Source organism: Pteropus medius, unplaced genomic scaffold (genome assembly GCF_902729225.1).
Source record: "Pteropus medius unplaced genomic scaffold, Ma_sr-lr_union100, whole genome shotgun sequence".
NCBI classification, from domain to species: domain Eukaryota; kingdom Metazoa; phylum Chordata; class Mammalia; order Chiroptera; family Pteropodidae; genus Pteropus; species Pteropus medius.
The window spans coordinates 19,461-46,294 of NW_024348156.1; the positions used below are offsets into that span (position 1 = coordinate 19,461).

Genomic DNA, 26,834 nt, shown 5'->3' on the forward strand with positions numbered 1-26,834 from the left:
ACACCAAACCCCTCAGCAGGTGCTCAGACTCACACGGCAGAGACGCACTCATCGGAAGGAGACTCAGCACTGACCCTTGCAGGCCCGCGTCACACCACACGCTGCATTTCCAATTATGATGCTGAGGATGTAACATGGACATCATGTATGTGCGTGCGATTCCAACTGTACACGTCATCCTGGTGTGGCTGTGGCTGACAGAGCTCTACCACAGCAAGACGACTACCGTACACGCGCAATTATCAGTGGACAGAGAAAGTTAGAGGCACAGAGAGTGACTCTCAGATGGGCCCGACGACTGCAACACACCTGTGACCCTGGTTCTCGCACGTGCTCTCCGTTAGCACTAGAAGGCAGCAAATCCCACATGCGCTCATGCAGGACGGAGAACTGCACCTCACTGGTCACGTCCCCTCTGTCCTGGAGGTGGCCCAGGGGAGCAGTGGGGTGCAGTGCAGAGCATGCAGGGCCACACACATGAGTTCACTGTTATACATATGAGCTCTCAATACCAGCAAGATCTCCATGGTCATGTATGGCCTTGTTCACCTGTGATGCAGGTAAATGATATCACGTCACATGACTTAAGTGCATGAGTAAAATGAAATGAGACAATGGTGCTAAGTGTTTAAGTAACACATGTCACAGTAAACGTCATATTTCACCAAATGTTCTCATTGCCACCACATGTCTGAACACAGCCACGTCTGCTCTGGGTCGCTGCCCTCTCTGTGGGTCCCCAATCCCAGAGCTCTTTACACAGTCAGAGCACATGCAAATAGGGCCCCTCTGCTGATAAAAGCCAGCGCAGCCCCGAGCCTGCAGCTCTGGGACAGGAGCCCAGCCCCGCGATTCCCAGGAGTCCCCATTCCAGGATCAGGTCTGAACACGCACGGCGCACCATGGCGTTTGGGCTCAGCTGGGTTTTCCTCGTCGCTGTTTTACGAGGTGACTGATGGGGAACAAGGGACACTGAGTATGTGAGTGGGTCTGAGTGAGGAACACGGACGTGTGACATTTTCCTGACCCTGACGTGTCTGTGTTCACAGGTGTCCAGTGTGAGGTGCAGCTGGTGGAGTCTGGGGGAGACGTGGTGCGGCCCGGGGGTTCTCTGCGACTCTCTTGTGCAGACTCTGGATTCACCTTCAGTAGCTACTACATGAGCTGGGTCCGGCAGGCTCCGGGGAAGGGGCTGGAGTGGGTTTCATACATTAGTAATGGTGGCAGCAGCACATACTACGCTGCCTCCGTGAAGGGCCGATTCACCATCTCCAGAGACAACGCCAAGAACATGCTGTATCTGAAAATGAGCAGCCTAAAGGCTGAGGACACGGCCCTGTATTACTGTGTGAGAGACACAGTGAGGGGACCTCAGTGTGAACCCAGACACAAACCTCCCTGAGGGAGACAGGAGAGGGAGCTGCAGGGGCCGATCAGGTCACAAGGGGGCTCTCAGGTCACACAAAGCACAGGACACACAGACCAGAGCAGCAGCAGGTGCACAGGAAGGTGGGAAGGGGCGTCCTGTTGGAAGCAGCGATTTCCTCTCAAAGTTCTCAGCTGCCCACGGGGACAACCCTGACTTTTTCGACGTGGCTCTAACTTCTCCTGTTCTCACAGGAATAAAATGAAAATGCACCTTTTCTGTCTGTGGACGACATATCACTGGTGACTGGGGACCTTCCTTCACCAGTTTTCTATGTGTCTGTTTTCATGTCTCAGCAGAGGGACCATCCTGAGGGCTGTCTTCTTCTCTGTGGCTGGAAAATACCTGCACAAAGAGAGACCCGGCACAGTGCAGACTCCTGTGTGCTGACCTCAGGCTCTCTGCCCCCACAGGCACATGCTGTCCCCACACGGGCCCATCACTCAGAACGGGTTCCCCGTGGGGGATGGACCACAGGGCACGATCATTCCACAGTCCTGAAGCAGGATCTCTGGTGGCATGAGCCCCGTTTATAAACAGAGTGAAAAGACGCTTTCTTGTGCAGAATCAGGATGGAGATGCCGGAGTCGTTGTCCAGCCATTGAGTGAGGAGACACAGAACAGGAATCGTGCATTACTCAGAAGTGCACGCTGAGCCCTCGCTGTCACTTCATTCTTAATTTTTGACATGGGTCCCTCCTATGATTCTGCACTGGGCCCTGGCATTGCACAGTCGCTCTGCTGTTGTGCCTTCAGACTCCATCACAGGCTTTGCCTAAATCGTCCCCATATCCAGGAATGGTCCCAGTAAGAAGGTAGCTACAGGTGCTGTGACTAGAGTGATGAGGGTTCAGGTGAGGGACCCCGTGTGTTTGGACTTCTCTCTGGTTCCTGGTCTGTAGAGGAAAGAGCACTGTGAGCTTCCCACAGAAGTGGCCTCCTCTTTACCCAGAAGAGCATTTCTCCGTCCAGGCCACAATCCAAACAAACAAGTGTTGATCGCTCTACCGTGTTGGCCATTCACCTCTTTAGGTTTACATAGAGAAGTGAGCCTCTCTAGTGCACCCACATTGTGTCTTTGATAAAGACAGATGGATCTTCTTTATATAACAGAACAGAATCGTGTAGAGGGAAGAAATATTCACACCCTAGACCAGTAGTCTATAGGAATCCCCATTCAGCACTGAGGGTACGGCCCCCTGACCCACATCAAAGCTTCAACCTCAGCTGAAACGCAGTGGGGTAGATGAACCCAGAGTTAGGGAGGAAGCGGGTTCTCACACATGATGTGGTCAAGGTCAATCGAGGAGCTCCTGAGGGACAACTGTGTGTCCCAGGTCTGTCCCCATGGTTCACAGTGGAGGACGAAGGACACAAGTCTTTTCCCGTATGAAATGGGGACAGACTATGACAAGGTGCTGCTGTAGAGAAAGCATAAGGTCATCGTCTGAATTGTGTGTTTATGTATTTTATTATCTTCTCAACATTACGATGTTTTAACATCTTTATAACCCTTTCTGGATGTGGACAGACTTCTGCTCACGGGAACCCAATCCTTAGAGTCAGCACAGGGCCTGGCTTGGCACATGCCTTTCATATGCAAAGAAACCCACAAGGGGATGCCCCGGCCGGCGGGACAAAACAACGCGAGACAAGGAGGAACCTATGGAGGATGAAGGCGAGACAGGAGACACAAAGAGACGGAGGAAAGACAGTATTCTGATCAAGCCTCAAACTTTATTTTTCAGCGGGGATATTTATACAGGGCTAACAAAGGGAGGCGGGGCTAGCTGGCAGAAGACAAGCGCATTGGCTCTTGGATGGTCCAAGTAGGCGGTGCCACACGCCCATTGGGTCTAAGGGGATGGGGTGAGGGTTATTGACAGCCTAAGGGGTGTGTGCTTAGGGGGAGGAAGTGATGAAAGTTAAAGGAAGTAGGAAGTAGGAAGTAGGGCTCCGCAATATCTGCGGCAGGCAAAACACCCAGTCCTGCAACCAAGCCTCCGCGGCCCGAAGACCCACGGCTCCCCACCAGGGGACACCACCTCTTTCTGCCCACACACCCCAGGATGCAATATCCTCTGCCTTCAGTATTCCTGGCCCGGGTGCCAGGCAACTGGAGAAGCCCCTCCAGCTTCAAGGCCAATAAAATAATCAGTCCTAAGCTGATTGCCCACCCTGCTCTTCCTTCCCTAAGAAAAACCCAGTAAATTCCAGGTCCTAAGGTACCCTCTGACGCCCTGTCTGCTGCTTCCTGAACACTCTGGTGTCTTCCATGAGACCCTGGTGGCATCATAACCACCCGTCTCTAGGACCCGTGAGTGTGATAAACTCTATTTCCCCCGATCCCTTTCTATGCTTCCTCCTGTAGCCATACCTGTCATCTTGAAGAGGAAAAGTAGAGGAATTTTCTACAAAAGGCCAATAGCTCTGTGTCTGCTTCTGTAAATATGCTCGCAGGTGCACGAGCTCACTGCAGAGCTCACTTGCACTTTGCCCTACTTGCTCTTTGCTGGGCAAATGGAACTGTTTGTCCCCCAGCAGCTCCCGCTTCCTGTAACAATTTGTAACCATCGGTAGCCCTTAGCAGCTCCCGCCCTTCGACCAATGTTACCACTTGCAACCATAACAATAGCAGCTGCTTTGTAACTGTCTGAGCTCAATTCAAGCAATCAGCTCATGTAAAAGGCTTGTATAGAAGGAATGTTGTAACTTAACTCATGGCCCAGGTCTTCAGAGCGTTATGTCCTCTGGGACCACGGGAAATAAACCTGAGTTCTCCAACTCTTTGGTTTCTCCCTGGACTGGTTTTGGAGCTTCTTCCATGATAAGCAAAAGTAAAAGTGTTCTTTTACTTAATCCACTTACTTTCCGTTACAATGTTCTACTTATATTTCACTTACATATTTTGGTCCATAAAAATAGAGGTAATGGTGTCTGCACTCTAACTCTCACGACTCAGGAGCTCTACCTGGAGCTCAGGCTGGCAGCTTCAGACACATTAGGAGAGGCAGGTGGGACTTTCCCCCTCCTCACTGCACTGCACAGCCCTGTCATCCTCAGTGTGGACACATTGGGAAGACAAAGGACTATCCATAGCCAAGTGGACAAGTTGTCTGGTAAACGTTAGATGCTATGGAGGATGCACCTGGTGCAGCTCCAACTATCCCGGAGTCACCACCTGCAGGGGTGCTTTGGGGAGGACCTGCAGATGGGACCCTCGGATGTGCTGTGTGATCTGCGTGCCATCAATGGAGGGGACGCACTGGGCAGGACACAGGATTTGGGGGAGGCCACAAGGACGGCCAGTCTAAAGTCTCTGGAATCCCTGAAGCTGCTGTCCATCACGAGAATCCATGCCACTCGGGTGTGTTTGGTTCAGCCCACATCAGGTTATTTAGGATAAATTCCTGAGTTAGAGAACATGGCTGACACATTATAACAAACCCTGGACAATACCTTGACAGCAACAACTGGATTAGTGGTGACTGAAGAAATGGACAGTGGAGCCCGGCCGTGTTTCCACAAGAAACTGACCGTTGTCTGCAGCACTCTGTGTTTTTCAGTAGAAGCAGGTTCATGTCACCAAAGACATTTACAGAAGGGGTTGTGGTCAAGGCCTTACGAAAAGCAGTTTTATGGATGGATTACATTTAAAAATTGTTTTTAATTATTTTCAAGTATACAGCCCATTTGTTAGACATTTATGCCATTTATAAAACGATCTTCCTTAGTGCCATTTCTCTCCTCTGGCTCGCCACCGAGCTGCTACATCATGGCTAACTGCATTCCCTATGCTGTGCTCCCCACCCCCACGTCCATCTACCGACTACTCATTTGTACTTCTTTAACCCTTTACCCCATGATCACGTTGGACTTATTCCTGGGATGCAAGGTTGGTACACAATCTGCCAATGAATTAATGTGACACTTCGCATTAGCAAATCAAAAGATAAAAAGCATATGATCATATCCATAGATGCAGAAAAAACATTTGTCAAAATCCAGCCTCCATTTATGATAAAACCTCTCAGCATAGTGGGAATAGACGAAACATACCTCAACATACTAAAACGATATGTGACAACTCAACAGCTAACATCACACTCAATGGAGAAAGGCCAAAAGCCTTTTCTTTAAGATCAGGAACAAGACAAGGATGTCCACTTTCACCACTGCTCATCAATATGGTATTGGAAGTCTCAGCCACAGCAACATGACAGGAAAGGGAAATAAAATGTATTTGAACTGGAAAGAAAGAAAGAAAACTCATGATTTGCCAATGACATGATACTATATACAGAGAACTCTAAAGATTCCAGCAAAAAAACTGTTGGGGGGGGGATTAATTTTGCTTAAAAATCCCACTGCATGTCTTTAGGAAAACACCTACACTTGTGGGGTTACAGAAGCAGTCCGACCCTGAGAGCAGGCAGAGGGAGAGCTGGCGGGTGACGTCCCCAAGTCGTCCTGCAGTGGGAGGAGGGTCCAGCACGTAGTCTCTCCAAATTATCACTTCGAGGATGTCTAATTCCCTGAGCAATGGCCCCCCCCAGTGTCCCCTCTGTTCCCAGTCCCAGCGGAAGAGGCTCACAGGTGTGTGCTGCCAGCACTAGCCAGGTGATGGGATTAGAGGAGCAGCAGCTGGACCTGTCCTATGGGGTCCCCCTCTCCGTGGAGGTGACGGCTTCCTTACGACCAATGCACTGTGCTTGGAGTTTGTGTCAGGAAACATGGTTGTGCTTGTTATCGTGGAGGATGTAAAGGATCAAACGTACGGCCTTCGGACAGTTAGACTCATCTCTGTTGTCCTTCACCACGAGCAGTCAGGGGGCGGAGCCTGACGTGCCTCCCTTGTCGTAGAAAGAGCTTCAGCCAAGCGTCCGATTCCCTTCTCCTCATTGTACCTTCCACAGAACAGCAGGAGAAACACGTCACACAAGTTCCCCACCGTCCATAACAAGTTTCGCCTCCTTCCAGGATCCACTAAGAAGGTTCCGGCTCCATCTGAGCACCCTTCACGATGGCCGTCGTCACCCACATTCCTGCATCTGCTCAGGACGGCTGAGGTTTCCTACACGAAGACTGAGGCTGCTCCCCGGCTCCCGTCTTCCTCTCTGAGCTCCCCCCAGATCCTCCTCTAAAGGCCCGTCCACAGCATGGAGGCTTCTTCTAACACACAGCTCAACACCCTTCCAGCATCTTTTCTCAGCCCGGTTCCAACGCAGCGTCCACTTTGATGTATATGTTACGGGAGCATCCCCATTGCTCTATACCGATTGCATAGTCCATGTGAGCTGCTATAAAAAGTAACAGAGATGAAGAGGCTTAATGAGACAGCTGGAATTAACTTCACACAGTCCTGGGGGAGAGAATCCATGGTAAAGACAACCACAGACTCAGCATCTTGAGGTCTCACTTCCTGGTTCACACATGGCCTTCTGTGCCCTCAATGAGAGAAGTGCTCCCAGACATTTAAGACACTGGCATTTTGAATAATTAACTGTTGCTCGTTGAGCTTTTCTTCTTTCTAGGGCTGTGCCCTCTGGACACCTATCACAAGGGCAGACCAATTATGATCTCATATTTTTCTCGGGCCCCTGAGTATCCAGCCCTCGGGGTACAGCATCTATGATGTCACATAGCTGATATTTTGAAGGGAATTTACTGCTTAGCACTTAGTGCAGCTTGCTTGTCACTGTGGCTGCGTGTCATAAGAAGAATAACATTTTATCAGGTCTCTCCATCTACAGGCTGAGCATTGGCTATCCTCGTAGAGCCCAGAGACAAGGGACACACCAACACCCCTCAGCAGGTGCGCGGACTCACGCGGCGCGGACGCACTCATCGGAAGGAGATTCAGCACTGACTCGTGCGAGTCCGCGTCACACCACACGCTGCATTTCCAATTATGACGCTGAGGCTGTAACATGGACATCATGTATGTGTGTGCGATTCCAACTGTACACGTCATCCTGGCGTGGCTGTGCCTGACAGAGCTCTACCACAGCAAGACGACTACCGTCCAAGTGCAGTTATCAGTGGACAGAGAAAGTTAGAGGCACAAAGAGTGACTCTCAGATGGACCAGACGCCTGCAATACACCTGTGACCCTGCTTCTCACATTATTCTCCGTTAGCACAAAAAGGCAGCAAATCCCACACGCGCTCATGCAGGATGGAGACCTGCACCTCACTGGACACGTCACCTCTGTCCTGCAGGTGGCTCAGGAGAGCAGTGGGGTGCAGTGCAGAACATGCATGGCCACACACATGAGTTCACTTTTACACACCTGTGCTCTCGACACCAGCAAGCTCTCTGTGGTCCTGTTTGGCCTTGTTCACCTGTGATGCAGGTAAATGATATCACATCACATGACTTACGTGCATGAGTAAAATGAAATAAGATGATGGTGCTAAGTGTTTAAGTAACACATGTCACAGTAAAAGTCATATTTCACCAAACAATCTCATTGTGACTATGTGCTCAGGTACATCCAGGCCTGCTCTGGGTCTCTGCCCTCTCTGTGGGTCCCCAACCCCAGAGCTCCTTATACAGTCAGAGCACATGCAAATAGGGTCCCTCTGCTGATAAAAGCCAGCCCAGCCCTGAGCCTGCAGCTCTGGGACAGGAGCCCAGCCCCGCGATTCCCAGGGGTCCCCATTCCGGGATCAGGTCTGAACACGCACGCCGCACCATGGCGTTTCGGCTCAGCTGGGTTTTCCTGGTGGCTGTTTTACGAGGTGACTGATGGGGAACAAGGGACACTGAGTACGTGAGTGGGTGTGAGTGAGGAACAGGGATGTGTGACAGTTTCCTGACCCTGACGGGTCTGTGTTCACAGGTGTCCAGTGTGAGGTGCAGCTGGTGGAGTCTGGGGGAGACGTGGTGCAGCCCGGGGGGTCTCTGCGACTCTCCTGTGCAGCCTCTGGATTCACCTTCAGTAGCTCCTGGATGAACTGGGTCCGCCAGGCTCCGGGGAATGGGCTGGAGTCGGTCTCATCCATTAATAGTGATGGCAGCAGCACATACTACGCTGCCTCCGTGAAGGGCCGATTCACCATCTCCAGAGACAACGCCAAGAACACGCTGTATCTGCAAATGAGCAGCCTGAAGGCTGAGGACACGGCCGTGTATTACTGTACAACAGACACAGTGAGGGGACTTCAGTGTGAGCCCAGTCACAAACCTCCCTGAGGGAGACAGGAGGGGAGCTCAGGACACCAGGGGGCGCTCAGGGCACACACAGCACAACACACACAGACCAGCCCAGCAGCAGTTGCAGAGGGAGCTGGGGAAGGGGCTTCCTGCTGGGAGCAGCAATTTCCTCTCAAATCTCTCAGCTTCCTCCCAGGAGAATTACTGCTTCTTTGTGGCTCTAATTTTCCACATTCTCACACACGCAAGAAATGAAGAAATAACCTGTCTCTTGACGGCGTATCAGCAGGGCCTGGGGACCTTTCCTGCAGCAGCTTTCAATGTGTCCTTTCTGATTTCATGACAGAGAGACCCCCTGTGGGCTTTGTGTCCTGAGACTGGGAACTGTTTCCACACAGAGAGACACAGCACAGTGCAGGGACCTGTGTGCTGAGCTCAGGCCCTGCCCCCCACAGACACACGCTGTCCTCATGTGGGCCTCCCTTCAGACAGGACACATGACCCACATGGGAGGCCCTGTCCCCCAGGACTCTGTCTCACCGGTTCCCTGTCCTGCCTGCAGCACGTTAACCTCTTTTCCTCATTTACTCAGGTGGATGTTGAAACACCCCAACATCACCCACTATCATCTACTGTCCTAGTTACACGACATCTGTTTAGTCATGTGTCTCCTGTGCTTCCGTGCCCCTCACTCTCAAGCCCTCCCCACGTACCAGTCACAGCAAAGAGGGTTAATAATTTTTGACATGGGTCTCCTCCAATGATTCTGCACTATGTCCTGGCATCACACAGTCGCTCAGCTGTTGTGCCTTCAGACGCCATCACAGTCATTGCTGTAAATTCTCCCCACATCCGAGAAAGCTCCTAGTAAGAGGGTAGCTGCAGGTGGTGAGGGTTCAGGTGAGGGACCCCGTGTGTTTGGACTTCTCTCTGGTTCCTGGTCGGATAGAGGATGGAGCACTTTGAGCTCCCCACAGACGTGGCCTCCTCTTTACCCTAAAGAGCATTTCTCTTCCCAGGCCTCATGGGGTGGCTCAGCACCCCTAATACAAGCTGAACAAGGACTGGTCACTTTATCCTATAGGCCATCTTAGCTGTTTAGATCTACTTAGGGAAACAAACCTCTCTACTGCACCCACATTGTGTCCCAGGTAACTATGGGTTTCTCTCCTTTATCAAATAGAAATGAATCATGTAAATGGGAGAGGAATTCACACCCTGGACCCACTCATCTATAGAAGCCCCACCCATCACTCAGTGATACAGCCCCCCACACGCACACCCAATATGAGAGCTTCAGCCTGAGCAGAAACACAGTGGGGAGATGAACCCAGAGTTAGGGAGGAAGCGTGTGCTCGCTCATGATGTGCTCAGGGTCGAATGAGGAGCTCCTGAGGGTACGACTGTGTGTCCCAGGCCTGTCCCCAAGGTTCACAGTGGAGGATGAAGGATGCAGTTATTTTTTCCGCATGAAATGGGGGCAGAATAGGGCAAGGTGCTGCAGTTGGTGTGAATGCAAAGGCTCCCTGCATTGAGTGTGTTTACGTATTTTATCGCCTTCTCTACATTATGATGTTTAACAACTTGAAAAATATTTCTGGATTGGAAGACTCTTCCCCTCATGATGGAACCAGTTCTTAGATGCAGCACAGGTCTTAGCCTGGCACACGCCTTTCACATGGAAACTAAGCCCTCAGGGCACCCGCCTATCTCTGCCCACACACCCCGGGACACGATACTCCTCCACCTTCGTCATCCCAGGCCCAGCTGCCAGGCAGATGGAGAACCACGTCCAGCTCTGAGCCCAGCGAAATGATTCACGTGAGTCAGGCACTAGCTCTTCACCAGTCCTGCTCATCCTTTACCCGGGAAAGCCAGGAAAACTTGGTTCTAAGGTCCCCTCTCCCTCCTGTACATGTCTCCTGACACCCTGGTGTCTTCCCTGTGGCCCCTGGTGGCATCCAGGTCTCCAGTCTCCAGGATTCTGAGTGTGATCAACTCGGTTTTGCCCTGATTCCCTCCTGCAATAATAAAGGTTGCATGGCACTGGTCGAGGGAATGACACAGATCGATAGACCGGAATGTGTGTGACCTTGGATCAGCCAAGGGTTTCTTAGATGTGACACACAAGGCTTAGACTTTAAGGAAAAAGTAGGCAAATAAAAATGCTTGGTACTTGAAATATTATTTCAAAATTTAGTTAAATCTCCAAATAATATAATTAAAATATGTCGTAAAAAATATTATATAGGATATGTAAAGACTTTATCATTTAACAAAAAAAAAAATAAGAAAAAGCACAATATGAAGGGTCCAGCATCAGGGGTCTTCAAGCCTGATTATGGAGAGAGGCAGCTACTTAGACAAAGACAACTCACATGTGCTTCAGTGAAGGAGGGAATTGGAAGAGACTGTCTATTATTTTGGATGTAATTTATAACAAAGGTGAAAAAAGTATTATTTCCTTGAATTATGTTTATAAATAGTTGGGGTCCCTGAATATATTCAATCTGCTTGAAGTACAAATGTTCTGACCATCATGCTAATCACTTTCATAATTATGAGAAACACTTATAAATTTAAAAACAGTGACCTACTCAATAGTCCAGTGTTTATTCGTATACTATGAAAAGCAGGGCTTTCCTTAACATGTTTCAATGTACCTTAGAGATGGTTGCTCTGCCATCCCACACTCAGACACTGTATGTATTAAAGGGAAGAGCCCCAGCTGGACCCCAGAGACACCAGGAGCCTGACCCGGTCCCTCCCCACGTGATCTTGGACCTCGTTTCCCAGCGCATCCTGGAAGCCAGGACTCCTGCGTCTCCTCCTGCCTGCTCTGCAGCTTCCCCTGGGACAGAGCACTCCCAGGGGTTGGCTCGTGTTTCAGGAATGACAGTTCCTTGTCCTGGTGTGAGGTGGCACGTGCTCCTTTTGAGTCCAGCCAGGGGGACTGGTGCCTTTTCAAAATGTGACCTCACCTGAAGTCCAACAGGTCTCTTCCTCATTGTGCTCTCCAGATTCAAGCTTCCTGGGAGAGACTTAACAATGTTCAGTGATTTCCTGTCCAGTGATGTCTGTCCAGGTGCCACTTACACATCGTGAGATTAGATCCCTACATCTAATAACAGGTCAAAGGTCACCTCTGAGCATACATTTCGTGTATGCATCTAATTCACTGAATAATGGAAGTAGAGTGTGCATTGACCACATGGTGTGTATCTGCAGGGTTTCTCAGAAGTGTCCTTCATTAGAGGAACCTAAAGAACATAAATGATCCAGCAAGTCCCCAAGAGATTCTGGACTCAGAGGAGTGCCGTCTGTGTCATGCATGAACTAGATAAATGTACTGCACTTCCTGAGAATCATCATTGTCAATGTCATCATCATCATTGTGTTAATCAATCAATCAGTATCAACCTGTTTATTGTATCATCGTGAACACAGATGAACTCTTCCAGAAATTACACCCACACACACTTCTCCCACAAACCTGGGCACATGGAACCCCTCTTCTGGGGTACTGCAGAATCTCGTGATACCAGGCTTGACACCACCAGCATGTAGAATCCTTCCCTGGAGACTGTGGAGTGCGGGTCACAAAAAAGGTGGAGGGAAAAAGGAAGACAACAGACTGGAGGTGTAAGGTGCAGACTTCTGACTTTGTTCTCTGCATCTTATGTGACCAAGAAGGACCGGATCCCTAGTTACTTAGAGGCCTTCTAAGTTGTAATTACATTAAATCAGATTTTATCATTGTCGCCCATACACACACACACACACACACACACACACACGAGTTGCAGTGTATATATTAATAAATTGGTAGAGAATGTATTTTATGATAAAACATACAGGTTCACAAACAGATCAAATTCTTTTTTCCTAAAGAGATTTCTTATGCTTTTTGTATTTTTAAACACCCTTTTTTTACTTAATTAAAAATTTTTATCTTCATCATTTTTCTGTGCATTATATTCCCTACAGTTATCAAACTTTTTAATTTTTAAAAACATTTTACTATATTTATTGGGATGACATTGGTTAATAAGATTAAACAGGTGTCAGGTGTACCAGTCTATAGTGCATCATCTGAGTGTCACACGGTGTGCTCATCACCCAAGGTCTCGTCTCCTCTCACGACCGTGTCCTAGACATCCTTTACCCTTCTCTGTGACTCCAACATGCTTTCCCTTTGCTGACCACATGCTGTTATCTGTGTCTATGGGTTTTTGTTTGTTTACACATTTGTTTGTTGCTTGCGTTTTTACCACGCACGTGAGTAAAATTATATGGTCCTCGTATTTTCTGTCTGATAATCAAATATTTTACATAATAAATTATCCAAAACACCAGTTACTGATTTCTCTGAAGAAGCTTGAATAGAGAAAAACTCACATTCTAAAGGCAATGATGAAGTGACGTCCTTACACATAGGTCTGAGCCCCTCAGATGTGATTTTGGACAAAGGCTCCAGCGTACGCAAGAAAGTCAAGGATGCCTCAGTCTCTTCCATCCACATTTGCGAGTCCACCAGAAAAAAACAGAGTTCTCCTTGGCATGGCCGGTGTAATATGTACATTATGTATGGGCGTGCGATTCCAACTGTACACGTCATCCTGGCGTGGCTGTGGCTGACAGAGCTCTACCACAGCAAGACGGCTACCGTACAAGTGCAGTCATCAGTGAACTAAGAAAGTTAGAGGCACAGGGAGTGACTCTCAGATGGGGCAGGCGCCTGCAATACACTTGTGACCCTGGTTCTCACACGTGCTCTCCGTTAGCACTAGAAGGCAGCAAATCCCACACGTGCTCATGCAGGACGGAGACCTGCACCTCACAGGGCACGTCCACTCTGTCCTGGAGGTGACCCAGGGGATCAGTGGGGTGCAGTGGGGAGCGTGCAGGGCCAGACACATGAGTACACTCTTACACACGTGCGCTCTCGACCCCAGCAAGCTCTATGTGCTCCTGTTTGGCCTTGTTCCCCTGTGATGCGGGTAAATGATATCACATCACATGACTTCCGTGCATGAGTAAAATGAAATAAGATGTTGGTGCTAAGTATTTAAGTAACACGCGTCACAATAAAGGTCATATTTTACCAAATGTTCTTATTGCCACCATGTGCCCAAACACACCCACGCCTGCTCTGGGTCTCTGCCCTCTCTGTGGGTCCCCAGGCCCAGAGCTCCTTATACAGTCAGAGCACATGCAAATAGGGTCCCTCTGCTGATAAAAGCCAGCGCATCCCCGAGCCTGCAGCTCTGGGACAGGAGCCCAGCCCCGCGATTCCCAGGAGTCCCCATTCCGGGATCAGGTCTGAACACGCACGACGCACCATGGCGTTTGGGCTCAACTGGGTTTTCCTCGTCGCTGTTTTACGAGGTGACTGATGGGGAACAAGGGACACTGAGTACGTGAGTGGGTGTGAGTGAGGAACAGGGACGTGTGACAGATTCCTGACCCCGACATGTCTGTGTTCACAGGTGTCCAGTGTGAGGTGCAGCTGGTGGAGTCTGGGGGAGACTTGGTGCAGCCCGGGGGGTCTCTGCGACTCTCCTGTGTGGCCTCTGGACTCACCTTCAGTAGCTACCACATGAGCTGGGTCCGCCAGGCTCCGGGGAAGGGGCTGGATTGTGTGGCCACTATATGGAATGATGGAAGTCAGAAATACTATGCTGACTTCGTGAAAGGCCGATTCACCATGTCCAGAGACAACGCCAAGAACACGCTGCATCTGCAAATGAGCAGCCTGAAGGCTGAGGACACGGCCGTGTATTACTGTGCGAGAGACACAGTGAGGGGACTTCAGTGTGAGCTCATTCACAAACCTCCCTGAGGGAGATGGGAGGAGGTACTGCAAGGGGCATCAGGACACCAGGGGGCGCTCAGGTCACACGAGGCACAGAACAGAAACCAGCCTGGCAGCAGGTACAGAGGAAGGGTGAAACGGAGTCCTACTGGGAGAAATAATTTCCTCACAATGTTCTCAGCTGCCTCAGGGGCAATTCTTGTATCTCCTTGTGGCTCTACTTTGAAATAGTCTTACTAGAGACAATAAATGAAGAAGTGAACATTCTTTCGTAGATGACACATGACTGGTGATTAGGGACCTTCTTTCACCACCTTCTGTGTGTCCTGTTTTATTTCCTGACAGACATCACCTCAGGGCTTCGTCCTCACTGTGGCTGGGAAACATTCCCCACAGAGAGACACAGCACAGTCCAGGCTCCTGTATGCTGAGCTCAGGTTCTCTGCCCCCCACAGGCACATGCTGTCCCCACATGGGCCCATCACTCAGAAAGGATTCCCCTTGGGGGAAGGAACACAGGGCACCCATCATTCCACAGTCCTGAAGCAGGATCTCTGGTGGCATGAGCCCAGTTTATAAACAGAGTGAAAAGACGCTTTCTTGTTCAGAATCAGGATGGAGATGCTGGAGTCATTGTCCAGCCATTGAGTGAGGAGACACAGAACAGGAATCGCGCATTACTCAGAAGTGCACGCTGAGCCCTCTCTGTCACTTCATTCTTAATTTTTGACATGGGTCCCCTCCTGTGATTCTGCACTGGGCCCCGGCATTGCACAGTCGCTCTGCTGTTGTGTCTTCAGACTCCATCACAGTCTTTGCCTAAATCGTCCCCACATGCAGGAATGCTCCCAGTAAGAAGGTAGCTACAGGTGCTGTGACTAGAGTAAAGAGGGTTCAGGTGAGGGACCCGTGCGTTTCGACTTCTCTCTGGTTCCTGGTCTGTAGAGAAAGGAGCACTTTGAGCTTCCCACAGACGTGGCCTCCTCTTGACTCTGAAGAGCATTTCTCTGCCCAGACCTCATGCGGACTCCCAGAAGTTCTAATGCAAACTGAACAAGGATTGATCACTCTATCCTACAGGCCATCTTCGCTGTTCAGATCTAATTAGGGAAGCGAGACTCTCTACTGCACCCACATTGTTTCCCGGATAACTATGGGTTTCTCTCCTTTATCAACTAGAAATGAATCGTGTTACTGGAAGAGGAATTCACAGCCCGGACCCACTCGTCCATAGAAGCCCCACCCATCACTCAGTGATACAGGCCCCCACACTCACACCCAGTATGAAAGCTTCTGCCTGAGCTGAAACGCAGTGGGGAGATGACCCCAGAGTTGGGGAGGAAGTGGATGCTCACACATGATGTGCTCAGGGTCTAACGAGGAGCTCCTGAGAGGAGACTGTGTGTCCCAGGCCTGTCCCCAGGGTTCATGCTGGAGGTGAAGGACACAAGTCTTATCTTGTATGAAATGAGGACAGACTATGACAAGGTCCTGCTGTGGAGAACGCATAAGGTCACTCTCTGAATTGTGTGTTTATGTATTTTATTACCACCTCTATATTATGCTGTTTTAACAACTTTACAAATATTTCTGGATGGGGAGAGACTTCCCCTCATGACGTCACCAGTTCTTAGATACAGCACAGGTTCTAGCCGGGCACACGTTTTTCATATGCACACTAACCTCTCAGGGCACCTGACTATCTCTGCCCGCACATCCCGGGTCACGATCCTCCTCTGCCTTCGTCATCCCAGGCCCAGCAGCCAGGCAACTGGAGAACCACCTCCAGCTCTGAGCCCAATAAAATGATTCACTCGAGTCAGGCACAGCTCCTCACCACCTTCACCTCATTACCAGGAAACCGCAGTAAAGCACAGGCCCATAGTCCCTTCTCCGTTCGGTATGTGTCTCCTGACACCGTGGTGTCTGCCCTGTGGCCCCTGCTGGCATCCAAGCTCCTGTCTCTAGGACCTGTGACCGTGATAAACTGTTTTGCCTGAGCCGCTCCTGTGTCTTTTTTATGGCCACATTGGACCGATATCTCTCGAAAGAAAACGAACAATTGGCACCGTGAACAGGAAGGTCTAGTACTGATAGGGGGACTTAGAGACACCCCTAACAGCCTGCTTTCACTTTTGGCTGTGTGATCAGGCCCCCCCATCTGGGAAGGCTCGGTGACAAGTGGACACTTTTGTTCACAGCTTGGTGCTCTCTGTGTGGCCTCATCAGGGTCTGTCAGTGCTTCCTGTCCTAAATGGGGGACAAAGGTGGTGTCCTTCTCAGGGTGTGGTGTTCTGTGGTCTGACACCTGCCCAGGGGCCCTTGTACCCTGAGCTCAGCCTCGGGCTCCCCGCTGAGCAGAGAGGAGAGAGGACAGGCTCAGCCCTGCCCTGGGACAGCTTCTAAGATCTCCGATCCATGTTGCAAATGGGGATCAGAACACGGTGGGGAGTGAGGAGGGTGGTTGGTCACAAGCACATGTATCTGAGACACCAACGACCCCGCAACCGACACCCACAGTGCCCCTGCCCTCTGTCAGGATGAAGGAGGGAGAAGCCCAAGTCCTGAGAGCAGGGTGCGCGCTCTCTGGGACGGAGGCAGAGGACAGACATGGAGACAAGGTTGTCCGCAGCCCGTCTGCCAACTCATTTTGTTATTTTCATTACTTTCGATGAGTTTCTGATCGTTGCCAGACACCCGTCATACAGTTACAATACTCAGGATTGTGTGGCTCTGGTGGAAGGCATGACACAGATCAATTTACCAGAATATGCGGGACCTTGGATGAGCCAAGTCTCTCTTAGCTAAGACGTGGAGGGCTCAGATCTTCAAAGAACAGTATGCTCGTCTCTATCCACATAACTATTTTTTATCCATGAACTTCTATTTCAAGAAAATTGACATTAAGCTCCACATTGCAAAATGTAATCAAAATTTATATCTTATAAGGAGTTCATATAGACTAGGTAAAGACAATTTACTACTTAACAAAAAGTAGGACAAACCACAATATAAAACACTCAGCATCAACAATGAGGGATTTGCAAGCCTGGTGCGGGTTTCAGGCAGTGACATAAACCAGAGTAAAGCCATCTGCGCTTAAAGGATGTGGAAGATTTGAAAGGACTGTGTTTTATTTGGGGCTATAGTTACAACAAAGTGGACATCGAAATATTATCTGACTGGAATTATGTTAACATACATTTAGGAACTGTGAATGTATCAAATCTGTTGGTGACCTGAATGTGCCTGGACATAATGCAAATCGCTTCAATAATTATGACAAATATGCACAAGTTTTTTTAATGACGATCTTCTGAACCAGTCCATCATTCACTCTTATATAAGAAAGGGTTGGATTTTCTCTGACGTGTTTTAATGCATCTTAGAGACCAGTTGCTCTCCCATCACAGGCTGAGATGCTATAGATTTAAGAGAAGAGACCCTACTGGCCCCAGAGACGCCAGGGAGCCTGACCCAGTCCCTCCCCACTTATGAGGAGCAGGCTGCCCACATGCAAATTCCTCCTCCAGCCCCAGGGTAAAACCTGTCTGGGCTGTGGACACTCACAGCTCTCTCCTCACACAGGGCTCAGGTCTCTGGGGAAGCAGCGCTGTGGTCGAGGTGAAGATGAGACTGTGGGGCCTTCTCCTGTGCCTGGTGACAGCCCCCCAAGGTGAGTGTCTCAGATGTCAGACAGGGGTCTGTGGGATGCGTGTGACTGCACGTGACTGACAGGACTGATGCTCCTTGTCCCCAGGTGTCCTGTCCCAGGTGCAGCTGCAGGAGATGGGCCCAGGACTGGTGAAGCCCTCGCAGACCCTCTCGCTCACCTGCACCATCTCTGGGTTCACTTTAACCAGCTATGATGTGTACTGGACCCGCCAGGCTCCAGGAAAGGGACTGGAGTGGGTCGGTGGTATATGGAGTGATGGAAGCACATACTACAACCCAGCTCTTAAGTCCCGACTCAGCATCACCAGGGACACCTCCAAGAGCCAGGTTTTCTTGAAACTGAACTCGGTGACCAGCGAGGACACGGCCGTGTATTATTGTGCGAGAGACACAGTGAGGAGACCTCAGTGTGAGCCCAGACACAAACCTCCCTGAGGGAGACAGGAGGGGGAGCTGCACGGGCCGAACAGGTCTCCAGGGGCTCTCAGGTCACACAAAGCACAGAATGCACAGACCAGGCCAGCAGCAGGTGCACAGGGAGGTGGGAAGGGGCTTCCTGTTGGGAGCAGGGATTTCCTCTCAAAGTTCTCAGCTGCTCACAGGGACAATCCTGACTTTTTCGACGTGGCTCTAAATTCTCCTATTCTCACTGCAGACTGAAATGAAAACGCACCTTGTCTGTCTGTAGACGACATATCACTGGTGGCTGGGGACCTTCCTTCACCAGTTTTCTATGTGTGTGTTTTCATGTCTCAGCAGAGGGACCATCCTGAGGGCTGTCTTCTTCCCTATGTCCGGAAAATACCTGCACAAAGAGAGAACTGGCACGGTGCACACTCCTGTGTGCTGAGCTCAGGCTCTCTGTCCTCACAGACACACACTGTCCCCACATGAGCCCTCCCTTCAGACAGGACACATGGCCTCAGGAGTAGGATCAGCCCCCAGGACTCTACCCAATGCCGTTTCTGTCCTGTCTACAACACATGACCCTCCAGTTCTTCACTCAATCGGGTTGCTCCATGGGGCCAGAGCCCAGCTCAATCTGCCTGCCTCTGCCCAGCCAGTCACAGACAAGGGATTATGTACATTCACCTGTCCCCACGTCATCTCCGATCATCCCTCTAACACGTCTTTCCATTTATGGACACCCAGGCAGGTTATATCAGGGAGTCTAAAGTGACATTCTTACCCTACATGTCAAGCACACTTATGATTCCATGTCACACAGACACTTTTGAAGGACAGGTCTGTGTCAGGTCGGGGCACAGCTGCCTGCTGACCCAGGGGCACCACTAAGAACTCAGAAACCTGATGAAACAAAATATCTTGATGGACCAACATTTACTGAGCATCAAGGTAAACACCTCATTGTGGCCATGGTGAGCCAGGGGTCAGGGAACACGCTGGATATGCTGGTCACTTCTCACATGTTCTTATTTTTACAACTCCAGTCCTAGTGGGGTGGGACCACCACACTATGACCTCACTTAGTTTTCAAGCCTCCTCAATGCCCTATTTAAACATCATCACTGAGAATTCAGACTCCAAGGCATGAATTTTGAATAACTGAACTCAGTTCATAATATTCCACCAGTGGACCCCAAAATTCATGTCTTTGTCTCATGCTAAATACATTAAATCGAACCCAACTGTCCCAAATATAGTACTAGTTACAGCACCAACTCTAAAGTCTAAAGTCTCATCTAAATAACATCTTATTTGTTATTAGTGGGACTTGACATATGATTCAGACTGAGTCTAACGTTCTCTCCAACTGTGAACCTATAAAACCTGATGACTTATGTGCTTCCTAAATACGATGGAGGGGCCGCCAAAGGGTGGGAACCTCCATCTGGACTCTACGACAGTCTCTCCGTGGCTCTGCTGGGCGCCAGTCGCACCCCCAGGCACTGCCAGGTGCTGGTCAATCCAAAGGCTTTGTTTGGAGGCCGTGTCACCCGTTACACTGAGGTGATGGCCCAGGTCTTGACCAGAGAATCCTCCCTGATCACCTCTGAGTCTCCTCCAAGGTCATTCTGCCCTTTTCTTCAACATACTGCATCTTCAGCACCGTGTGGGTTATGATCCTGTTTAGTAAAATCCATGAAGTCTGACATCTCCCGTCATTCCACCCCACCTTCTGCTCCCCTTCATTTCAAAGTGGCTTCTGCTGGAATCATCCCTTACTGGCTGACGCTGAGATGGCCGATCAGACCCGCAGCCAGGACTTAGATTTTTTTTATATAATGTTTTTAGCAACACTTTTCCTGCCCTCTTCAGAACATAGTCCACAATTTTGGCTTATGGATGACTGGCCCTTTTTCACAACTCCACATTCTGAGAGGCAATCGATTCATACTGCTGTCTTTGATCCATCACTGTCCTATCACGTTTTACTGGAAACATTACAAAGAAGGAACCAACCAACCCGCCTTTAGCTTAGTAATCCCCGAGCTAAATACACACTTGCACTGCGCACAGCTCTACCTTCGACTTCGCCCTAAACCTGTCGACCCACTTCTTTGAAACTTCGTGACAAGGTCACTTTCCTCCAAAACCCATGACCTATTCTCATTTCCATTGACATTTCACCAAAACGGCTCCCAATGTTGACCCTCCAACCACCGTGTCCTCGTGACTGTGTGCGTGTTCTCTCAGTGCGGGAGCTTCCTCCACGGCTCTCCTGTCCTCTCTCTGAGCTCTCCACACAATCACCTGTAACACCCCTCATAGCAAGCTTCGAATTTTCTAGCAGGCACTTAAAAGTCTCCCACCTCCTACCCATCACCTGCTTCCACGTCCATGTGCACTTTCTTCGATGCTTCTTCCTGCAGCACCCACTTCTCAGAACCACAGACTGTCCCATATGCTCAAGCTGCCATCACAATCACCAATGACTGGGCGGCTTAAATGACAGAAATTTATTGTCTCATGTGTAGTGGTCAGGAAGTCCAGGTGTTCGATCCAGATACATCAATACCTGGTGAGACTCCTTCCTGACAGACACACAGCTGACTTCTAGGTGCAATCTCACGTGCTGTAGAAAGTGAGAGATGTGTCTCTTTTGCCCCCTCTTCTCATAAAGCCACAAGGTCCAGTGGATGAGGACTCACCCTAAAGTCTCATTTAACACTAACACTTCCTAAGAACCCTTCTCCCATACAGTCCATGGTGTGTTAGGGTTCACCAGAGGAATGGTGGGCGTAAGGTTCACACATAGCGAGATCCCAGTGTTAACTGTGAGGCAGGTTCACTGAACAGACCGATGTTCATCACTTTCCTGGTTATGTCGGCACAGGCACAGGTTCCTGACAGCAGCGCTTACGAGACATCCTCACGCAAAGACCAGTGCCTCTCAGACGTGATCGTGGACTTCGTGTCCCAGCGCATCCTGGAAGCCAGGACTCCTGCATCTCCTTCCGCCTGCTCTCAGCTCCCCCTGGGACAGAGTGCTCTCATGAGTTGGCTTGTGTATCAGGAGTGACAGCACCTGGTCCTCAAGTGAGGTGACACATGCACCTTTTGAGTCCAGCCAGAGGGACCGATGCCCTTTCAAAATGTGACCTCACCTGAGGTCTAACACGTCGTTGTCTGTTACACTCTCCAGATTCCAGCTTCCTGAGTGAGACTCGAATATATTATGACATTCAGTGATTTCGAGTCAATTCTATCTGTCCAGGTGTCTCTTACACGTAGTGAGATTAGATCCCTACATCTAGTAACAGGTCAAAGGTGACATCTGTGGGAACCTCTGCTGTGTGCATCTAATTCATAGACTAGTAGAAGTAGACTGTCCATCAAACAGCATGGTCTGTGTTTGCAGGGATTTTCCAATGTCACCTTCAACCCGAGGGAACTAAAGGACACTGGAGTCCCCAAACCCTCAAGAGCTTCCAAACTCAGGGGAGTGCTGCCTGTGTCAGTGCGTCCGTCTGCCCCAGGGAAAGGGCTCCTGGTAGATTCACAAAGCTCTTGCTTAGGGACTCCCTGCAGCGTAGTGGGGGGTGATTGAGACCTATTCACTCTTTCCGGAGGTGATGCATATGGTGTCGCTGAGGGAACATCCCGAAGTCAGGGCACAGACATTGAATCCTGGACTGCAGGCACTGCAAGGTCAATGCCCCTGAGCCCACACGGGGCCCTCTCCTGCAGGGTGATGATTCGGCTGCAGGGGGTGCTCAGGACCCACTAAGCAAGAACTTCAGCTCCAGTAGCAGGTGCAGGGGGAGTGGGTAGGGCCTTACTCGGCGGGTCTGGGGCTTCCTCCTTTCATAACATTTAATTAACAGTCAGACAGGGATGCTGAAGAAACAACAATGTCCTACTCTGTCAGGAACCTTTGCCAAACTCAAGAAAGCAATAGGAACCACACACGAGGAACAGATCTAGGCCACCTAGTCCTCTGAGTAGTGAAGAGCTGGTGGCAAGGATGGTTGACTAAATCACTAGGTGTGGCATTTAGGAGACACCCTGAGCCTGGAATGAGACATTCTCACTGAGAGCCTCAGACCAGTTCCGGTGTCTCCGTGTCACACAAAGGAGGCGGACAGTGAGGAGAAGTCTTGTGAGACATGCTCCTCAGTGCCCAGAACTGTGTACAGAGATCAGGGCCCTGGCAGATAACAAATGTTTCCAACAAGAACTGGGACTGGACCCACAAATGCCCATTGTGCATGGTCCTTGTATCATTTACTCTTTCTCAGGTGGGGCCAAGAATTCAGCTATGAATACTCTACCTCATGAATATGCAAATGAGCCGAGGAGCACTAGGTTAAGTAGGGACATGTCTGTGTCCTCACAACAACCACCATCACACCTTCCACCACAGAGGCCCTGAAAGCACCACCCTCAGCATGGACTGGAGCTGGAGCGTCCTCCTCCTGGTGGCAGTGGCCACAGGTAAGGGGATCCCCAGCCCTGGGCGGACGAGGGCACCAGGGCCAGTCAGGGCTCTGCACCCACTGCTGTCTCCTCTCCACAGGTGTCCACGCCCAGGTCCAGCTGGTGCAGTCTGGGGCCGAGGTGAGGAAGCCTGGGGCCTCCGTGAAGGTCTCCTGCATGGCTTCCGGATACACCTTCACCAGTAAATATATGCACTGGGTGCGACAGGCACAAGGTCAAGGGCTTGAGTGGATGGGACGGGTTTACCCTAACAGTGGTAGTACAAGCTACGCAGAGAAATTCAAGGGCCGAATCACCATCACCGCAGACAAGTCCAGCAGCACAGCCTACATGGAGCTGAGCAGTCTGAGGCCTGAGGACACGGCCACATATTACTGTGCGAGAGACACAGTGTGACGACCCACATCCTGAGAGTGACAGAAACCCTGAGGGAGAGGGCAGCTGTGTGGGGCTGAGGACAGAAGGGAACAATTATTCCCCTGAAGTTCTCACACAGAGTCAGGTACCAGAGATGGAGAAGAAGATCTCAAATGCTCATCTGTCATTCAGGGAAAGGTGTCACGAGTCCAGGTGTCCTGCAGGAAGATGCAGGGTCAGCATTTCCTGACAGGTCCTTATCATTTGTCATAGCTTCTGCAGAGGGCACAGCTGCACTTCCCTGGTCTCTGGATGAGGGAGTTAGTACAGGCATCGTCTCGGATTACATGTTGGTGTCAGATTCAGGGTTTGGACTGCAGATCCCCCAGCCATTCCTCCCAAGTTCCCCTGTTTCTGAAAAGGGAATGATGCTTCAATATAGGTAAGTATAAAGACTGAAGGGTGAACTCCTACTGCCCAGTCTGACATCCAGCACCAGGCCCATGACCTTATGGGAGGATGATCCTGACTCCTAGTACCAAAGTCATGGTGACGGGTGAGCCAGGTTCTAGCACAGTCCACCTCAGTTTGCTCCTGCAGGGCTGAGCTCCTGAAGAGGCTCCTCACCTCTGACCACAGCCCCCAGTGTCCCTGTCCCTGGCGCAGGACTGCTGTCCTCACACACAGGGAATAGTGTGGGGAGGCCGTTGATGACGTGGGACCCACATCCAGCCTGTGTGACTTCCCTGTCCCGGCTCAATCACGGTACCACACATGCGGGTTAAAGACTACACACATTGACTCCTCACAGTGTGGAGGTCAGAGCAGGAAGTCAGTCTCCTTGGACAGACATCGAGGTGTGGGCAGGACCACACATGTCTTGGTACTTGTGGGGGGGCTCTGTAGTCTGAACACGTCTGCTCCCCAAATTTACATATTGAATTTACATATTGAATTATGAACAGCACAGAGGACAGGGTTAGGAGGTGGGGTCTCTGGAGGTGCTGGATGATGAGTGCAGAGTCCTCGTGAAGGGGATCAGGTCCTTTCTAAATGAAGCCCCAGAGAGCGTGTGTGACCCTTCCCCCCTGTGAGGACAGAGCGAGAATTGCCAGATACAAACTCTTATGAGGGCTCTCATTAGTGGTGACCATGCTGGACCTTGACCTTAAATTGTCGCCTCTAGAACTGTGGTAAATACAGCGATGTTGCTGATATAATACCCAGGATTCATATTTCTCCATAGCAGCCTGAGCAAACTCAGACAGTGGTCTGCTTCTGTGTCTTTCCTGGTCCAGGAGCCGCTTTCTTTACATCCTGACTCATGCCCCGTTCTCCATGCCCACAGCCTGGAGGAAGTCACCTCACATCACCGGTCACATTGCATCTTTCCTCTCCTGGAGTCTAATCTCCTCTGCCTCGCTCTGGCGTGAACACTTGTGGCTGTATTAGGATTCTCTCAGCTAAAACAGGAAGCCATTTACCTCAAGACGTCTAATGGCCCTGGAACGACAACGTGCCTTTCCCCTGGAACAGTCACAGCTTCCGAGCACAGAGTGAGTGAAACAGCCCTCCGAATACTCACATCCATCCCACAGGCCAGTTCCACTAAGCACATCCCAACATCCCCAAAGCTGACTCATTAAAGCATGACCTGAAGCCCAAAATACCGAAGAGCATCCTGTCCAATGTCCCGAGTGTAATCTCTAACTCAGCTGTCAGTGAGGATTTGGGTGCATGCATCCTGGAGCATAACCCTCTCCACCTGTAGACCTGTGATCCTAGAAGACCAGTTACCTCATTCTAAAATGCACTTTAGGGCAGGCACATGGTCACAGTCCACACATCTCCCTTCCTAAGAGAGGAAATGGAAGTTAGAGAGAAATCACCAGCTGAAGATGATTTTACGCACATCTGAGAGAACTCCATTGAGTCTTAGGTCCTGGGGATGAGCTACTGTGGCTCAGACCCAACCTCTGGCCTGTCGCTCTGCCCTCGGATCCACCTTCCTCTGTCCCGAGGAGCCACCTGATGGAAGAGGAGTCAGCTCATCACCTGTGTCCTGCCAGGAGACGATTGAGACTTGACGTCTCCTTCACTTTATTCTCTCTCTGTGACTTGAAAAATGTCCTCCAACAATTATCACATTGGAAGGAAGGTTTTAGTTAAGACAGTTGCACCTGCAGTATCGCCACAGGACGGAGGCAGGGGCACCACTGGGAGCAGCAGAGGCAGCTGGGGACTTGTGGCCTAGGGGTAGATGGTGAGGTCAGTTGACAGAAGTAACTAAGAGGGGACATGTTTTACACAGGAGGGTCCATATGCCTGTACCAGGAGGGACGCACCACTGAATGCTGAGTAAGGGGAAGGGCCGGGCGCGTCTCTGTTCCTCTGTTGGACTTTGAAGGAAATGTGTGCTGAGGACATCAGGGGGTCAGGGCCTCCAGGGAGGTCAGGGCCTGCAGGGGGCATACACACCCCAAGGACTTTGTCTCAGCCCCAGCAGCTCGTGCTGATGGAGACTCGGGGCTGGTTTCCTATGTGATCTGCAGCTTCCTGTCCTTGTAGCAGTGTCAGAGGAACCTGTGTACATTTACTATTCTCTGCTCACCTCCAACATTTCTGTATATAAAATGTTCACGTTCTTTTGAGTTTTTTATTGGTAAGGAAGGACACATTTCTCACTTGCACAAACCATAGGGTTTCACTTCCAGAGGCAGAAATGACTCTACCCATTGTCACCAGGAACAGAATCTTAAGAAAGCTTAAAATACTTGCCTGAAAAATTAGCAATCTGACGTAGAGCAGAGACCCTGCTGAATCCCTGATCAATGTACCTGGATCATGTCACAGCCACGGTGGACACTGGGCCAGTGTCAGGATGGACAAAATCCATTAGATTTCAAAACTGACCCTCGTGCTCCTAAAACCGTCAATACGTCTCTGCACGAATCCCGTGTTCTACTCCTTCAATCCATTCTCTTTTTTATTAGTGTTTTTTTTTTTTTGCTTTCCTCTTTATATACTTTATTCCCTTAAAATAGAGTATCTGTCATGTGATCTAACATTCATGACTCAGGGTCTTACCTTGAGCTTACGGGTGTCACCTCCAGGCACATGGAAAAGGCTAATGGGGCTTTCGCCCTCATCATCGCACAACCGTCCCCTGTTGTCCTCTGTGTGGACACATTTGAAAGGCAAATGACTATACATGGCCAAAGCTACAAGCTCGTGCGGTGAAGATGGAGTGTGATGTAGAGCTGACCTGGTGCTGCTGACACTGTCTGCGTGTCACCTCTTTCTCCTGTGCTCTGGCGGACACCTCCAGATGGGACCCTCAGTGCGCTGTGAGCTCTGGGAAGGACCCGTTGTGTGGAGAGCCTAGCCAGGTCCAAGGTCCATGGGCACAGTCACCGGGAGGGCCAGGCTGTCAGCCTCAGAAGAGCAGAGCTGCCGTCCACCGTGGATCCATCCACTTCTGCTCCCTTTGAATCAGCCCCG

At 50.3% G+C, this 26,834-nt stretch overlaps 5 gene segments (V, D, J or C); all 5 read left to right on the top strand.

Moving 5' to 3' along the window:
* The first annotated feature begins 823 nt into the window (after positions 1-823).
* Positions 824-6,270, top strand: LOC120615937 (Ig heavy chain V region M167-like). The segment is given in 6 exon segments: positions 824-948; positions 1,050-1,346; positions 3,887-3,942; positions 4,614-4,793; positions 6,001-6,022; positions 6,107-6,270. Coding segments are annotated over 6 exon segments (765 nt in total).
* A 1,781-nt stretch (positions 6,271-8,051) lies between these two features.
* LOC120615934 (immunoglobulin heavy variable 3-74-like) lies at positions 8,052-8,611 on the top strand (the record flags this gene model as incomplete). The annotated part of the segment is given in 2 exon segments: positions 8,052-8,169; positions 8,271-8,611. Coding segments are annotated over 2 exon segments (387 nt in total), but the record flags the coding sequence as incomplete, so codon positions are not given.
* A 5,248-nt stretch (positions 8,612-13,859) lies between these two features.
* LOC120615938 (immunoglobulin heavy variable 3-7-like) lies at positions 13,860-14,426 on the top strand. The segment is given in 2 exon segments: positions 13,860-13,972; positions 14,074-14,426. Coding segments are annotated over 2 exon segments (399 nt in total).
* Positions 14,427-18,029: 3,603 nt separating this feature from the next.
* LOC120615939 (Ig heavy chain V region MC101-like) lies at positions 18,030-21,558 on the top strand. The segment is given in 3 exon segments: positions 18,030-18,075; positions 18,160-18,311; positions 21,373-21,558. Coding segments are annotated over 3 exon segments (384 nt in total).
* Positions 21,559-22,909: 1,351 nt separating this feature from the next.
* On the top strand, positions 22,910-23,372 carry LOC120615940 (immunoglobulin heavy variable 1-46-like). The segment is given in 2 exon segments: positions 22,910-22,973; positions 23,056-23,372. Coding segments are annotated over 2 exon segments (363 nt in total).
* The last annotated feature ends 3,462 nt before the right edge of the window (positions 23,373-26,834 follow it).